The sequence below is a fragment of the Chrysemys picta genome, chromosome 13, assembly GCF_011386835.1.
Source record: "Chrysemys picta bellii isolate R12L10 chromosome 13, ASM1138683v2, whole genome shotgun sequence".
Classification (NCBI taxonomy): Eukaryota; Metazoa; Chordata; order Testudines; family Emydidae; genus Chrysemys; species Chrysemys picta.
The window spans coordinates 54192978-54209687 of record NC_088803.1 but is presented as its reverse complement, the minus strand read 5'-3'; the positions used below and the strand labels follow the sequence as shown (position 1 = coordinate 54209687).

At 42.2% G+C, this 16710-nt stretch overlaps 1 protein-coding gene across 4 annotated transcripts in view; it reads left to right on the top strand.

Annotated features, from left to right (window-relative positions):
• Positions 1-16710, top strand: part of RPRD1B (regulation of nuclear pre-mRNA domain containing 1B) — a 42910-nt gene that overhangs the window by 6677 nt on the left and 19523 nt on the right. For 2 of the 4 annotated variants that reach the window (XM_005304855.5, XM_042842577.2), the window contains exons 4-7: positions 10021-10133; positions 10964-11038; positions 13937-14063; positions 15458-15633. In XM_005304855.5, the coding sequence (XP_005304912.1) occupies positions 10021-10133; positions 10964-11038; positions 13937-14063; positions 15458-15633 (491 nt within the window). The remainder of the gene's footprint in view (positions 1-10020; positions 10134-10963; positions 11039-13936; positions 14064-15457; positions 15634-16710) is intronic. The other 2 variants (XM_005304856.5, XM_065566364.1) reach the window with 1 other exon arrangement.

The window sequence follows — 16710 nt, the reverse complement described above, 5'->3', positions numbered from 1 at the left end:
ATTTTGGCAATTAATTGATCTTTGACTATTAGTGTTAAATATGCCCAATGGCCTGTGATCGGATGTTAGATGAGTTGGGATCTGAGTTACTACAGAGAATTCTTTCCTGGGTGCTGGCAGGTGAGTCTTGCCCACATGCTCAGGGTTTAGCTGATCGCCATATTTGGGGTCGGGAAGGAATTTTCCTCCAGGGCAGATTGGCAGAGGCCCTGAGGGTTTTTTGCCTTCCTCTGCAGCATGGGGCACGGGTCACTTGCTGGAGGATTTTCTGCACCTTGATGTCTTTAAACCATGATTTGAGGACTTCAATGGCTCAGACATAGGTTAGCGGTTTGTTGCAGGAATAGGTGGGTGGGTGAGATTCTGTGGCCTGCGTTGTGCAGGAGGTCAGACTAGACGATCATATTGGTCCCTTCTGACCTTAAAGTCTATGAGTCTATGTACACTGTTGTACAAAGCCACAGTGATTGATAAGATATGCTTGAATAGATGTGATTTGTTGAACAGGATGGCTCTGAATTAATTCCAGAGCTTTCAGTATGCTTAGGAACCTGTGACACTTGCCCAAATGTGGTGACACCATAGAAGACTGAGTAGGGAAAGTATCAAAACTGAACACTTTGTATTGCAGAAATATTAATATTGATTATTCACTGCTTGCTTGATGTAGCCCCTCTCCTCTTCCTCTCATTTAACTGAAATCATTGCAATTAATTTCTAATCAATTTGAAACCTGTACTGGTTATGTATCCTATGGGTGCATATCTTTATGATACAAAATGGATTGCATGAGTTAAGGAAGAAAACATAAAATCATCACTGAAAGTTTGCAGATAACACACATTGGGGAGTAGTAAATAATGAAGAGGACAAGTACCGCATAGAGTTATCTGGATCACTTGATAAGCTGAGTGCAAGAAAATATGCACTTTGATATGGTTAAATATATACATCTAGGAGCAAAGAATGTAGGCCATACTTACAGAATGGAGGGCTCTTATCTTGGGAAGCAGTGACTCTGAGAAAGATTTGGCGGTCATGGTGGATAATCAGCTGAACATGAGCTCCCAGTGTGATGCTGTGGCCACAAGGGCTAATGCAGTCCTTGGAGGCATAAATGGGAAGCTCGGGTAGGAGTAGAGAGGTTATATCACCTCTGTATTTGGCCCTGGTGCCACCAAGGCTGTAATATGGTATCCGCAATTTATCTTGGAAAGGGCTCAGAGAAGAGCCGTGAGAATGATTAAAGGATTAGAAAACCTGCCTTACGGTGTTAACTTCAGGGATCAATCTATTTAGTTTAATAAAGGGAAGGTTAAGGGTTGACTTGATCATGGTCTGTAAAGTATCTACATAGGGAACAAATATTTAATGGGCTTTTCAGTCTAGCAGAAAAAGGTAGAAGTAGTTGACACTAGCCAAATTCAGACTGGAAACAAGGTGTAAATTTTTAACAGCGAGGGTAATTAACCATTGGAACAGTTTACTAAGTGCCATGGTTGATTCTCCATCACTGGCAATTTTAAAATCAAGATTAGATTCTTTTTTTATATTTAAGATCTGCTCTCGGAATTATTTTGGGGAAGTTCTCTGGCCTATGTTACACAGGAGGTCCGACTGGATGATCACAATGGTACTTTCTGGCCTTGGAATCTATGAGGAGACAATCCCATGAGGGGAGGAAGAGAAATCTTGCAAGCAGATTTGTTATTTAGCTTTCACTTCTTATGAGTTATAAGCTATTTCCATACTGGAGGCCTTTCCGTTTCCTCAAGGAAATATGTGGCGTATTTCTCTCTCACATACATGCAAACATATGTGGATATCTATATTGCGTTTGTATGTCTTTCAAACCTAAATGTATCTAATAAGATATTCTTGTAGCTAGTTTCTAATTAATCTCCTGTTTGTTAGTAGAATTTGAATAGCCCATTCCTTTAGCAAGAAATGAATTTTATATATGCTACCTAGTTTCAGTTAACTTATATTTTAAACACTTAAAAAGTCAGAAAAACTAGATCTGGGCGGACTTCAGTTGCACAATCCTTTGTCTAGCTATTAAACATACCAGCTTTATAGATTATTTCCATGTGACTGGTTTGCAAGTGAACTAGGGGAGAAGTGCTTGAGCTAACTCTATCACGATTACAGGCTGAGCAAAAAATTTTTGGAGAAGTTTTTTTGTGGAGAAAATGCAGTTTCAGGTCCGTCATTGCTACTGTTACAACTCCTAGTCGTGATGTCAGTGGATAGTCATTGGGCTAAGGAAAGAGTGAGTGATTCTACAGCCTTGTAGTTAGCGCCTTCGCCTAGAATGCAGGCAACCCAAGTTCAACCCCTGCTCCAATGGTTATTTATAAAAGTGGAACCATTTCAAGAGGAGAGATTGAGAATGCCTGAGACACTGGGATATTCTGGTATGAGGCTCTCTCCTGCCATGTGGGAGACGAACCCTTTCTGCACACCAGAGAGAGAGGAGTTGAACCTCAGTCTCCCACATCTCGGGTGAGAACCATAACTCCATTGGGTTAGGGTTGAGGGAAGCTTCTCCTCCTCTGGCCACTTTGTAAATCCTTCCCTTTCAATTGGTGAAAATACTTGAAGATTAGGGCTGTCGTGCAATTAAAAAAAATGAATAGAATACCATTTATTGAAAGATTTTTGGATGTTTTCTACATTTTCAAATCTATTGATTTCAATTACAACACAGAATACAAAGTGTACAGTGCTCACTTTATATTTTTTTTATTACAGGTATTTGCACTGTAAAAAAACAAAAGAAATAGTATTTTACAATTCACCTAATACAAGTACTGTAGTGCAATCTCTTTATCATGAAAGTTGAGCTTACAAATGTAGAATTATGTACAAACAAATGCATTCAAAAATAAAACAAGGCAAAATTGTAGAGCCTGCAAGTCCACTCAGTCCTACTTCTTGTTCAGCTCAGACAGACAAGTTTGTTTATATTTGCAGGAGACAAAGCTGTCTGCTTCTTGTTTACAATGTCACCTGAAAGTGAGAACAGGCGTTTGCATGGCACTGTTGTTGCCGGCATCACAAGATATTTATGTGGCAGATATGCTAAAGATTCGTATGTCCATTCATGCTTCAGCCATCATTCCAGGGGACGTGTGTCCATGCTTATGATGGGTTCTGCTCGATAGCAATCCAAAGCAGTGTGGACCGACTTAGAAACATAGAATATCAGGGTTGGAAGGGACTTCCGGAGATCATCTAGTCCAACCCCCTGCTCAAAGCAGAACAAATCCCCAGACAGGTGTTTTTTTTACACCCCAGTTCCCTAAATGGCCCCCTCAAGGATTGAACTCACAACCCTGGGTTTAGCAGGCCAATGCTCAAACCACGGAGCTATCCCTCCCCCCTTCTTGATATTTTTTTGTTGAAAAATGTCAAAAACTATCATTTTTGTTTGACCCCAAACAATTTATTTTAATTGCCAACAAACTGAAAAATCTGTTGTTCACCCACCAGCTGGGGGGTGGCACAACTGAACAAGGAACTGACCTGTTGAGCTCAGTAGCAGAGGCTGGCTCTAGTGTAGGATTGGAATGTGAGGGGAAAGGCCGGTGCTGAAGCCGAGGGAGCAGAGAAGAGCAGCACCAGCAGAGAGAGAGAAAAGCAGGGAGGGATGGCTCCAGCTGTAACTATCATGAGGCAGCCTGGTGACAGTAGAGAAGGAGGCAGTTTGGAGCAGAGCAGCATTGCTCATGTCCACCCTGGATAGGCTACCAGCTAATGTACGTGTAAACAGAAATGGATAGTCTTCCCCCATCCCAGAAACCAAAGAAAGGGGTTAGGTATCAGAAGATGCACTGGAGCTCATGGCCATAATATGTAATAGTTTTTTTGGGGTTCTTGTATTTAGTATGTCCCCAGCCTCTGACTTTTTTTCTGATGATCTCCTTCTGTCCAGTTCCAAAAGATGTATTTTAGTTGGGATTTGTAATTTGGTGGTAAAACAAACCGACCTTAATCTTTTTCCAGAAATGAATTTCTCAAACTGAGGTTCCTTGGCCATAGCTCAAGTTGCTAAATTGCTGCAATTAATAAGCTAAAGCCTACTGAACTTTCACTTGTCCCACACTGGTGGCAAGCTGTGTATTTCATATTTTCATTTTCTTGTTCTCAGGGATCTTTTATAAACGAGCAAGGTTTAAAACACCAGGTGGGTCTTTGAGCATTTGTCCACACAGATCCCACTGTAGGATGTGTGCTCCCATGCATGCGAGCCCAGAGTCTTTTAGCCAGCAGTGTCCGTTGGGGCTGTGCATGTGCCCTGTACACCCTGGCACCCCAGAATAAGGGTATAAAGGGCAGAGCAGCTCCAACCATTTCCTGCCACCCATGGTAGCTAGTCAGAGCCTGTGTGTCGTCTTACTTTTGGATAGGATTAGGATCTTATAGTTGGTGAGTCTTGTTAAGTTTAATTAAAGTACACTGGCTTTTTAAAAAAAATACTTTTCCTTGTTTCTTCTGAGTCTCACCTTGGTACCAAGGAGTAGGTGTGGTGGCTGAGAATAGGTCTCCTGGCTTTTAAAATCTGCCTGCCTGCGAGACAGCTATGCCTATGAAATGCCTCTTTTGTTTTGGGCCGTCTCCGGTCTTAAACAAGCGCTCTATTTGTAACTTTTGTTTGAAGTGCACTCAGAAGGCTCGTGATGCCTGCTTGAAGCTGATTCTGATGGTAAAGCGAATGAGAAGAGTCTCGGACTCCAAGGATCCTCCTCAAAAGCAGTCTGCTCCTGCCTCAAAGCTGGGTTCAGCTAATGCGCTGGCTACAAGAGATGCTACTTGGGGTGCTAAGAGGGCTTCTGGCTCTAAAAGATGTCATGCTTCCTTGAAACACTCTGAGCCTTTCCATCAGTCCTCTTCAGCTCAGTCAGTGTCTACTACTGCCCAAGGTAGGAAGGGGCAAAAAAATCTCTGGATGGGCATTGGCACGAATAGCTGTCCCTGGTCCCAGCCAGCCAAGAGGAAGGCTCAAATTCATCATGCCTCTGACTTACCCAAGCATGCGCCTTTGAAGTTGCATCTGTACTTCGTGTTTTCAAAGACTGGGGGATCCCATTTTTCAGCTGCTATACCACGTCCTCTGTCTTCAGTGACTGACAGGGCTTTCTTGCTACGGTTGGCATTGATACTGTATGCCACAGATTCATCACTACCGCATCCTGATGAGACCACCTCATTTACTGAGACTCTTGCTTTGGTATGGCCAGTCACAATATTGTTGACATCAGTATTGCCCAGGCTGCCTTTAAGTCTCCTAAAACTGGAGTACTCTTTGCTAGATGTCTCTCCTTTATCTGTAGCATCCAAGTCCCTGCTGATCCTGGAAACCAGGGTATTGAGAGTGAAAATCTGTGGTCATCTTCTGTGGTATCATTGCTTACTTCTCATAGTATGATGTCTGAATCTGTTCCTGTTTCTACTCCTGAGGGGAGTGTCTCCTTATACTCATCTGCGTTGTAATTTTCATATAGCAGCAGGAACCCTTCTACTAGCACAGTGGTTCTCAAACTTTTGTACTGGTGACCCCTTTCACATAGCAAGCCTCTGAGTGTGGACCCCCCCCCCATATATATTAAAAAAAAAAAATATATATTTAACACAATTATAAATGCTGGAGGCAAAACAGAGTTTGAGGTGGAGGCTGGCAGCTTGCAACCCCTCCTCCCCCCATGTAATAATCTGGTGACACCCCGAGGGGTCCCGACCCCCAGTTTGAGAACCCCTGTACTAGCAGATCTCCTCCTCTGCCTAGAATAGTACTTGAGAGAAGCCTTGAAAGGAATCTCTCTTGTCATAGATCTCCTCTTTAGAGAGGTTTCAGGTTCTGTACTACGCATTTCTGTGGCACAATACAGGGTGAAGTTTTGGCCCTGTTGATCTGTATGAAACCCTCAGCTTTACCCCCTTTTTATTCAGCTACATTGATATTTAGAGTAAGGTCACTTGCTCCTAATGATTCATCTAAGGAGGCTCTGTTATCTCATCAAGAGTTCTTTCAGAGTTATGAACAAGACCCCCATAATGAGGAAGAACGCCTTGTGGAGGAGTATGAGGACCTATCGGTTTCCCCAGCCATATCGTCATTATCGCCTGGTGAAGCTGTGACTCCATCTACCATGTCCACAATAGACTATTTCAAGGCACTCAAAGACCTTCTTAAAAGAATGGTGGACACCTAGAGATTTTCCTAGAGGTCATCCTGGAGAGGTCTTGTGAATTATTTGATACTTTGCACCCAGTATTCCAGGTTTGCTTGGTCATGTCTATTAACCAAGGATCTGTGGCGTATCCTGGCATCTATCTTTGATCCGTCTAAGAGGGCAGGTCGCAGGTACAAAGGGGTTCCCTCTAAGACATTTGAATATTTTATTTTAACCTCATCAAGTTTTTAGTTGTGACAGCAACTCATGACAAATCTAAGCTGTCTTGCACCCCTTAATCTATGTACAGAGATGAGCCCCAGCAGATGGATCTTCTTAGGGCAATAAGGTTTATTCCTCTGCTGGCTTGCAGATCTGTACCGCCAACTATCAGGCTTTGTTGGTGCAGTTCAATTTTCTGCAGTGGGAGAAAGTCTTACAGCTAGGAGACAAACTTCCTCAAGGCACCAGAGGTAAGTTGAAGGCTGTGACTGTGGAGGGCCAACTGGTGGGGAAGATAGAAGCATCCAGAGACCTGGCAAAGCTGACATTGCAGTGCCCACTCACCTCACAACAATCAATAAGCACTGAACATCATGGTCTTAGACATACTGAAGGAGGTTCAGACCGCAATTGAAGACCTTCCTTTCAAAATGACAAGGTACTTCACTCTTCAAAGGACTCTAGTGTGATGCTTCAGTATCTGGTACTATACGCACCCTGGTAAGAGGAAGCAAAGCCGATATAAGCCCTTCTCAAGGTATCTGCTTCATATCTGTAGCAGCAAAGTGCTTCTCCTCTTTCTAAGAAAACGCGTCACTTCAAAGGAATCCCCTCTACCTTCTACTGCTGATTATTTTTTTTTTTTCAAGAGAAAATTGAAAATCCAACATAGCCTTCCCTCCCTTCCTTCCTTCCTACAACTCCCTCCTCCTTCTCCCTGGTCAGAGATGCAGAAATTTCTGATTGGCTATCTTCCTCTAACCCCTCCACTTGCCCCAGTGACTCCATCCCCTGATCTGCCTCATGCCCACTTTCATCTCCTTCCTTACTCTTCTCTTTAACCTCTCACTCTCCTTTGATGCCTTCCCTTCACAATACAAACATGCGTTACTCTCCTATCATAAATCCCACCCTTCACCCCACTTGCCTTCTCAACTAGTGGCCCATCACCCATTTCAGCAAGGATGTTTTCACAGTTCTACAGTCGTTTTCCAGACTGGGCCTCAGGGTCAATTCAGACACTTCTCCTCTCACCCCTACTCATCCATAGAATTTATAGGGGCTGTGCTCCACTTCCACTTGGCAGGATTTTTCCTTCAAAGATTTTTCCATAAAGAATTGCCTCAGGTCATGCATTCAGTCTCATCCAGGAACCACACTGACCGTCTGACTCAATTTTCTGGGTTATATGGTAGTTTATACTTATGTGACTATCATGGTTGTCTCTGGCCTCCTTTGGGGTTGGCTAAGGATGTTTATCCTCCAGCCAAACATGGTACGAACTTCCCCCTAGAAGTTCCTCTGTAATGCTGTCATACCTACTTTGGTGGACAGACCCTCAAAACGTCCATCTGGCTACTCTGTTTCATTCACCATCTCCTTCAAAGACTCTGAAAAATGCAGCCAATCAAGGCTGGAGTGCACATTTGGACTCTCTCCAGATACATGGCACATGGTCATGTACAGTCTCAATTACACATAAATGCATTAGAGCACATGGCCTTTCAGCTGGCTTGCAAGGTGTTCCTGCTTCTCCTTCAAGGTACTGCTGCTCAAATTCAGATGGATTATATCCTGGCTATGAACTATATAAACAGATAAGGGGGAGAGTGAGATTATCCCCCTGATGTCAGGAAGCAACACATCCATGGGATTGGTGCATTCTGCATCCGATTAATCCAATGGCCCTGTGGAAGATCAGCTAAGCAGAAGAGTTCCTTCACTCATAAATGGGAGTTAAAAGACTCTGTTCTAGACAAAATATTCCTAAAGTGGGGAGTTGCTGAATTGGTTTGCTACCAATGTGAACACGAAATGTCCAGTGTTGTGCTGATGAGACATAAGACCAGCATCTATGGCAGATGTATTTCTGATTGAGTGGGAAAATAACTTACTTATGTCTTCTTTCCATTCTGCTAATTCTCAGTCCTCAGAAGGACATGTCAGTTCTAGTATTCTGACCTGATACATCTGTCAATCAGGCAACCTCTTCAACTTCCCAAAACTCCTCCATGTTGTTTATCAGAACCAAGGCCTGATGCTGCACCCATGCATTTGACAGACTGCCTGGCCAAATTTCTGTGGACAGAAGCTGCTTAGCAGCTGTATGGGAGGTTTGGATCCATAGCAGAAGGGCCTCTATTAGAAGTACATGCCAAGTTAAGTGGAAACATTTCTCACTGCGGTCCCGTTCAGAGACCTCTTCAGCCTGTGGAATCTTCTACTCCATCTATCTTGGACTAATTGGGTTTGAAACACATGATTGCTTAGTTCTAATAGAGTTCATCTGGCTAATATATCCCTCTATCTGTTGAGGGTTAGTCCACCCCCCCACCCCGAGTGGTATCTGAATTGATTGGTTTTTTTTTTTTTTTTTAAGATGGCCCAATTCATACATTTCCATCAGTGAGGCATAGTTACCTGTCTGGGACTTGAATGTGGTGCTCCTATCTTTGATATACCCTCGCTTTGAACCCAGGTTGTAATATTTACTATAGCCCCTCTCTGTTAAAATGGCATCAGCTTGGCTTAGAGGGGGAGTGATATTTCAGACTTTGATGTCAAGTCCTCCATTAGTTCCTTTTCATACAGACAGTGACTCAGGCCATATCCAACATTTTTTGGGAAGTGGTTTTGGATTTTCATATAAACCAATTTACACATTTTCCCTAAACCACATGATTCTTCTGCTGAGGCTAAACTCCACAAATTAGACATTCTTAGGGTTATTCTCTTTATCTTTCCAGTATAAAGCTATTTCATAAAGCATCCAGGCTCTTCGTGATCAGTCTCAAGGGCAGGGTGTTTCTCTAAATGGTTCCAGACTGCTGTAAGATTTCCTATTCTATTAAATAAACTACTTCTTCCTTCTCGACTTAGGGCACACTCTGCTAGGCTCAGTCAACATCAATAGCTTGTTTTAGGCGACCCTCCTGTTTGAGACGTGTAGGGCAGTTATGTGGTCTTCGGTACATATGTTTATCTATTACTACTCCATTGTGAAGCTTCTAGCTCAGATTCGCAGTTGGAAAGGCTTTCCTGCTGTCCTTATTTAGATACCCCTCAAGGTGGGCAGTAGAAGTGCTAACTGCTAGTCACTCATCTACAGCGGGATCTGCATAGACAAATGCTTGCAGAAAGAGGTTACTTAACTTTCAGTAACTGGAATTCTCTGAGATGCTTTTGTCCACACAGATCCTGTGATCTGCTTTGCTTGCCTGGATATTCTGTATTAGTGACGAAATTAAGTGATGGTTGGGGTGCTTTGCCCTTTATAGGGAGCATAAGAGCATACAGGTGAATGCACAGCCCCAAGGGACACTGCTGTCCAGAATGTTCCCGGCTTGTGTGTACTTCTGCTTTTGTTCACATAGATTGTTCTCCAAGAACTCCAGTTACTGTAAGTGATGGTTCTTTTGCCCTTATGCTGCTGATCATTCTGAAAGTGATACATAAATTAGCCTTCTGTAAAGAAAATTAAATTGTAGATTGACCCTCTATCTAGAGATCATGAAAGCATCTGGTACAACTTTTGAAAATGTAGGTAGTTAAGATTCTGTCGAAGAATGCACATATGGCATCAGGCTTGAATGGCTTGTATTGAGACTGTGTGTGTCTGCAGTTACAGAGGAGAAAAAGTCCTTGAAGCGGACATTTCAGCAGATACAAGAGGAAGAAGATGAGGATTACCCTGGGAGCTACTCACCCCAGGACCCCAGCACTGGGCCATTACTGGTATGTTTGGAGGGCTGAGGATCTGAGAAATTGTGAAAGGTGACCTCTTATAAAGACACAGCCACAAGGTGGAGCCATTAACAAGTAAAATGTAATTAATGGAGAAATACAATTTACGCTTGGAAGCCAATGTGTAACAGTTTTATTAAACCACTGGGTTGTCTGTTTGGTGGTGGGGAAGAGGAAGGGATCATAGATGCATTCTGTTGTGAATGCTATTCCAAAAGTTCTCCTTAACAATAAAAACCTGGGTAGGTCTGATTTAATCTAGGCTGAACCAAGGCTCCTGCATTACTGCCAGTGTGTTGTGTTTTTAACTTTGAAACAAAACAAAAACAAAAGATAGATTATATATAATCAACTCATGAACTCTCAAATCCAGTGCACGAACATTGACTCAAGAAATTTCATTTGGGTTTCAGGTAGAATACAGCCTGACAAAAAAACCAACCGCAAGTTTTGTATACCCTGTAGCTGCAAAAGATCAGCATTAAATGGATTTGTATGGAGTTGGAAACTAAAGTCAGTTGAGAACATTTGAACCTTAGTTTGGGACTGGTTGGAGTGTGGTGTTAATGACCCGGAGATAACAGAAATGAAATAGACAGTATAATCAAAACTCTCCTCTTTAAGGCTACAATTGGCCTTATGTTAAATCTGTGGCTATTTGAAGGAAGGTGAAGAGTTAAACAGTCTGCCAGATGTGTGGTGTAAATACTACAAAATTACATGAGTCGAGGAAATGAGAGCTTTTACTGCAGATAGCTTACAGCTTTTGGCTTGTTTTTAACACGCGTTTAATTTGTCACTTATTGGAAATCATTATGTAGCTTACAAGGAAGTATGTATGTCAAGCAGACAGTGAACATCCTTTGGTTCTTCAAGCCAGCATAAACATTGAAAAGGTGTGTGTACTTAAGAAATTTCTGTATTTTTGTAATGAACGTTTTGAATGTGTACCTAAAAATTAATTACTGAAACTGGAGGATAAAATCAGCACTACAAATTTAGCCTAGCTAATGCCAGCAAAATCATCAAATCCTTGAATGCTTTTTAAAACAAAATAAAACTGAACATTTGTGGTTTTCCTGGTTAATGTCTCTCTCCCCTTCTCCCTTTCTTTGGGCTCCTATTAATGCTCCCATCACCCAGATTCTCCTTTTGACTAGGTTAGTAAAAGCAATGTGGGTTTGTTCAGTTGCACTGGTGGATCTTTCTCAGTGGCCATTCCATTTGCTGATTGTTAACATCAGAATGGCCATACTGGGTCAGACCAAAGGTCTATCTAGCCCAGTATCCTGTCTGCCGACCGTGGCCAATGCTGGGTGCCCCAGAGGGAATGAATGGAACAGGTGATCACCAAGTGATCCATCACCTGTCGCCCATTCCTAGCTTCTGGCAAACAGAGGCTAGGGACACTATCCCTACCCATCCTGGCTAATAGCCATTGATGGACCTATCCTCCAGGAACTTATCTAGTTCTCTTTTGAACCCTGTTATCATCTTGGCCTTCACAACATCCTCTGGCAAAGAGTTCCACAGGTTGACTGTGTGTTGTGTGAAGAAATGCTTCCTTTTGTTTGTTTTAAACCTGCTGTCTATTAATTTCATTTGGTGACCCCTAGTTCTTATGTTATGAGGAGGAGTAAATAACACTTCCTTATTTACTTTCTCCACCTCAGTCATGATTTTATAAATCTCTATCATATTCCCTCGACTTGTCTCTTTTCCAAGCTGAAAAGTCCCAGTCTTATTAATCTCTCCTCATACAGAAGCTGTTCCATATCCCTAATCATTTTTGTTGCCCTTTTCTGAACCTTTTCCAAGTCCAATATCTCTTTTTTGAGATGGGGCGACCACATCTGCACGCAATATTCAAGATGTGGGCGAACCATGGATTTATATAGAAGCAATATGATATTTTCTGTCCTATTATCTATCCCTTTCTTAATGACTGTCAACATTGTTCGCTTTTTTTGACTGCCGCTGCACATTGGATGTTTTCAGAGAACTATCCACAATGACTCCAAGATCTTTCTTGAGTGGTAACAGCTAATTTAGACCATCATTTTATATGTATAGTTGGGATTATGTTTTCCAAAGTGCATTACTTTGCATTTATCAACATTGAATTTCATCTGCCATTTTGTTGCCCAGTCTCCCACTTTTATTGCAAAGAACTAAATAAAACTGGCAGAATGGGATTAATGGAGTACAATATCAGTCAATTACATTGCAATTATATTCCCAAAGAATGAGTTGAGCTAGTGAAGGAATGGCAATGGCTTTAAAGTCTGCTTTAAAAAGGATGATTTTTAGCTGGCGCCAAGTGAGTATGCGGTGCTTAGAATCCTAGAATATCAGGGTTGGAAGGAACCACGGGAGGTCATCTAGTCCAACCCCCTGCTCAAAGCAGGACCAACTCCAACTAAATCATCCCAGCCAGGGCTTTGTCAAGCCTGACCTTAAAAACCTCTAAGGATGGAGATTCCACCACCTCCCTAGGTAACCCATTCCAGTGCTTCACCACCCTCCTAGTGAAATAGTGTTTCCTAATATTCAACCTAAACCTCCCCCACTGCAACTTGAGACCATTGCTCCTTGTTCTGTCATCTGCCACCACTGAGAACAGCCGAGCTCCATCCTCTTTGGAAACCCCCTTTCAAGTAGTTGAAGGCGGCTATCAAATCCCCCCTCATTCTTCTCTTCTGGCGACTAAACAATCCCAGTTCCCTCAGCCTCTCCTCATAAGTCATGTGCTCCAGACCCCTAATCATTTTTGTTGCCCTCCGCTGGACTCTCTCCAATTTTTCCACATCCTTCTTGTAGTGTGGGGTCCAAAACTGGACACAGTACTCCAAGTGAAGCCTTATCATAGAATAGAGGGGAATGATCGCATCCCTCAATCTGCTGGCAGTGCTCCTACTTATACACCCAAAATGCCGTTAGCCTTCTTGGCAACAAGGGCACACTGACTCATATCCAGCTTTTCGGTCCACTGTAACCCCTAGGTCCTTTTCTGCAGAACTGCTGCCTAGCCACTCGGTCCCTAGTCTGTAGCAGTACATGGGATTCTTCCGTCCTAAGTGCAGGACTCTGCACTTGTCCTTGTTGAGCCTCATCAGGTTTCTTTTGGCCCAATCCTCTAATTTGTCTAGGTCCCTCTGTATCCTATCGCTACCCTCCAGCATATCTCCCACTCCTCCCAGCTTAACTAGGTGTTGTTCAGAAAGTCTGGTTTATTTAATCTTTTGGATTTATAAAATGTGCCCTCCCCACATTATCCCAAGTTACATGTATGCAGTTGAATAAATTTGCATGTAAATTTGCCTCTTGGTCAAGGCAAAATAAAAACAACCCTCAAAGGCAAAATATTGAGATGAAAAGAAATAGACCAAATGCAGAAGTGAAATGTCAGGAATATTTTTATTTCTCTAATCTGCATAGTGTTGTCCTTCATCTTTTCGGCCTTATTTTTAAATGTTCTCTTCTCTTAATTGGGATGAATGTCCACTGCAATGTCCCTGTTAAGATAAGTGTGTTGTACTTCTGCAAGAGTCCATAGTTTTGGGCTATTTTAGAGTTTAGTGGATACTATGTACAGGTACTTGCTGCAGTACGGAGTGTAAGGAGAAAGTAGGACACTAAAAAGCACTTTAAAAGGTAAGTGATCTCAGCCTGTGGTGCAATGACAATAGCTAGAGAAAATGGCTTAGCAGTAGTCCTGTTTAGAACTTGGCAGTGCTGCAGTTACCTGCTACTCCGTTTGAAAACTGTCTGTTTTTTGTCTTTCCATTCTGCAGACGGAGGACTTGATCAAAGCCCTGCAGGACCTGGAAAATGCAGCATCAGGAGATGCCACAGTGCGGCAGAAAATTGCCTCACTGCCACAGGAAGTTCAAGATGTGTCACTGCTGGAGAAAATTACAGGTAAGAAGCTAGAAGATGAATGAAAATGAGCGTAGAGGGATTTGACTTTCAAGTAACTATAATGAGTGGGATGGATGCACCTCATGCCCTTTATGCATGCCAGCTTTATAGCTCCCTAACAGTTAGCAGGTATAAATCTTATGGCATGTGGTTGGAGGCAAGATTTACATCTCTCCTTACAGTCCTTGGGCCAAAACCAAAATGTGTTTACAAGGATTTTTATACTTGGAGAGCCTGTATTCACTGTCCTTTCCTCAACCAACTTTTGACAGCTTCATTCTCTAGTTCTGAAAAGAAACTAGAGCCAGAATTTTTAAACTCAGGTGCTGAAAGTTATGCAGTAAATATATATTTATGTATATTAAGTGGCCTGATTTCTCTTCTCCTTCCCTCCCCTTCCCCCCCCAGAGCTGAGTACCTGCAGTTCCCTTTGTCTGCAATAGGAAGTGGGTGCTCAGATGTGCTGACCAATTATATTTGGGTGCATATAAATTTATGCATCCATGTTTGAAAAATGTTTAAGAACCGGGGAGCACATGCAAATAAGAGTCAAAATCAATTCTGTTTTTTGCGAGTATTCCTAACTTTTTTAATTTTAGAATTCTATTAGGCCTACCACTTATTCAAGTCTTTGTAGTGTGTGCTCATCATGTCCAGCTGTGAGAAGGACAAGTGCGTATTTATGTGCAAGCTTGTGTTGTGTGTGTTGATAAATATTCTCAGGCATAAGATCCATCATGCAGTGCACATCTTGCATAAATGCTAGGGCCCCATGATGTGACAGAAGACATTCTGTTAATGTAAGCTAATATTCTGGTATAATTAACAGCTCGTAAAAGGTCCACAAAAACAACTTCTAAGGGAGTGTTAGCACAATTGCAACAGTGGCACAGCTCTGGTGCTGCAGCTGTACCAATATGTCTCTGTAGTGTAGACTCTTCCTTCAGCAACGGAAGGGGTTTTACCATCAGTGTAGTTAATCCTCCTCTCCAGGGGGTGGTAGTGTAGTTGACAGAAAAAAATCTTCTCTCAACCCAGCTGCATCTACACTGGGGGTTAGGTCAACCTAACTGTGGCATTCAGGGTATGAATTATTTCACAACCCTGAGTGATGTAGCTAGGTTGAGCTAGTTTTTAAGTATAGATCAGACCTCCACTGTTAGATCTGCAAGACTAAAAATGACCAACTGGTTCTGTTTTTAAATCTTCCATTTTCAGGTTGTTAGTCCTAGCAATTTTTGGGTGTCCCTTAAATCTCTTGATTACAACTCATTTTCTTATAAACCCTGGATAACTCTTGTGAATAAAATGTTGTTGGATTAGAGCCTTTTTTCAAAGAATAAAAGGTTTTTAACTAAGTCCATGTACATTTTTTTTACCACCTTTGCATGTAGACAAAGAGGCAGCAGAACGTCTTTCGAAAACGGTGGATGAAGCATGTTTGTTACTAGCAGAGTATAATGGGCGGCTGGCAGCAGAGTTGGAAGACCGACGCCAGCTGGCACGCATGTTGATTGAGTACACTCAGAACCAGAAGGATGTATTGACAGAGAAAGAGAAAAAGTTAGAAGTGAGTACTGCTCAGAACAATGCTGAAACCTTATCCTCCTACCAAACACACGTACTTGCCTTCAAACTTAAACATTTTTTCTTTTAAATGAGAATGATGTGAGGTAATGTAGCAATTTAGTTCTCCCTGGAGCCCTTTGCTGTTGGAAGAAAACAGGCCTGAGGAATTTTTTTTTCTGTAAATAAATAAATTAAAAACTGTGAACTGCTGAACTCAGATGTCCAGCACAACAGTAGATGGAGAAGGAAGCTCTAGAACTTAAAACAATCTGTCTCAAAAAATAGATTTATCATCCAACATTTTTGATGTTCAGTCCTGGTTCATTTCAGGGTTTTTCTTGAATGAAATCCCTATCTCAAAAAGAAATCAAGTGTCCATGTTACCCCTTCCTGCAAGTAACTGATGCTTTTTGTAAATTTTGTATATAGTTGGTTGCTGCTTGTCTGGCTTGAAGGTCCTGTTTGCTGAGAACACTTGTCAAATGCATTTTTTAGTACTGCCAACCCTGCTTAACCAAAAACTGGTGGTGCTCTTAACTGCCTTTATGTGCAGTGCTTATATGAAGGAACAGATAGTGGTGATGTAGAAAGATGACAACTCAGACTTCATGCTGTAGCCAGCTTGAACTTGGAGGGCAAGAAACTGCTGTAAAACTAAAACTGTTCTGACTGGAACTCAATAATGACCAGAAGCCCTAGAGCGAGTACATGGGGAACAGCAGACGGTCATTTATCTGAAATGTTCTTCTTTCACTGAGGAAGTGTTTTAAGCACCATGTCGTGGGACTAATATGGCAGTTTAATTAATGATTCTGGTTGTATGTCACTCTGCCATCTGTTGAACTGCCCCTGGGCGACACATTATGGGCTTCCTCTACACTGTCGGATGCTGATTATTATGAGCAGCTGCTGTTGGGTGGGATGAGAGTTACAGAGGACATAGTCTTCTAGAAGGAGACTGGATTGCAGAGCAGTTCAACCCTTTGTGTGCCCTCTTTCCATCACAACTTGTCTTCTCTCCTGGAATGCTAGGCAGTACTATTTAACTTGTACTCCATTTTGGCCATAGGTTTTCATC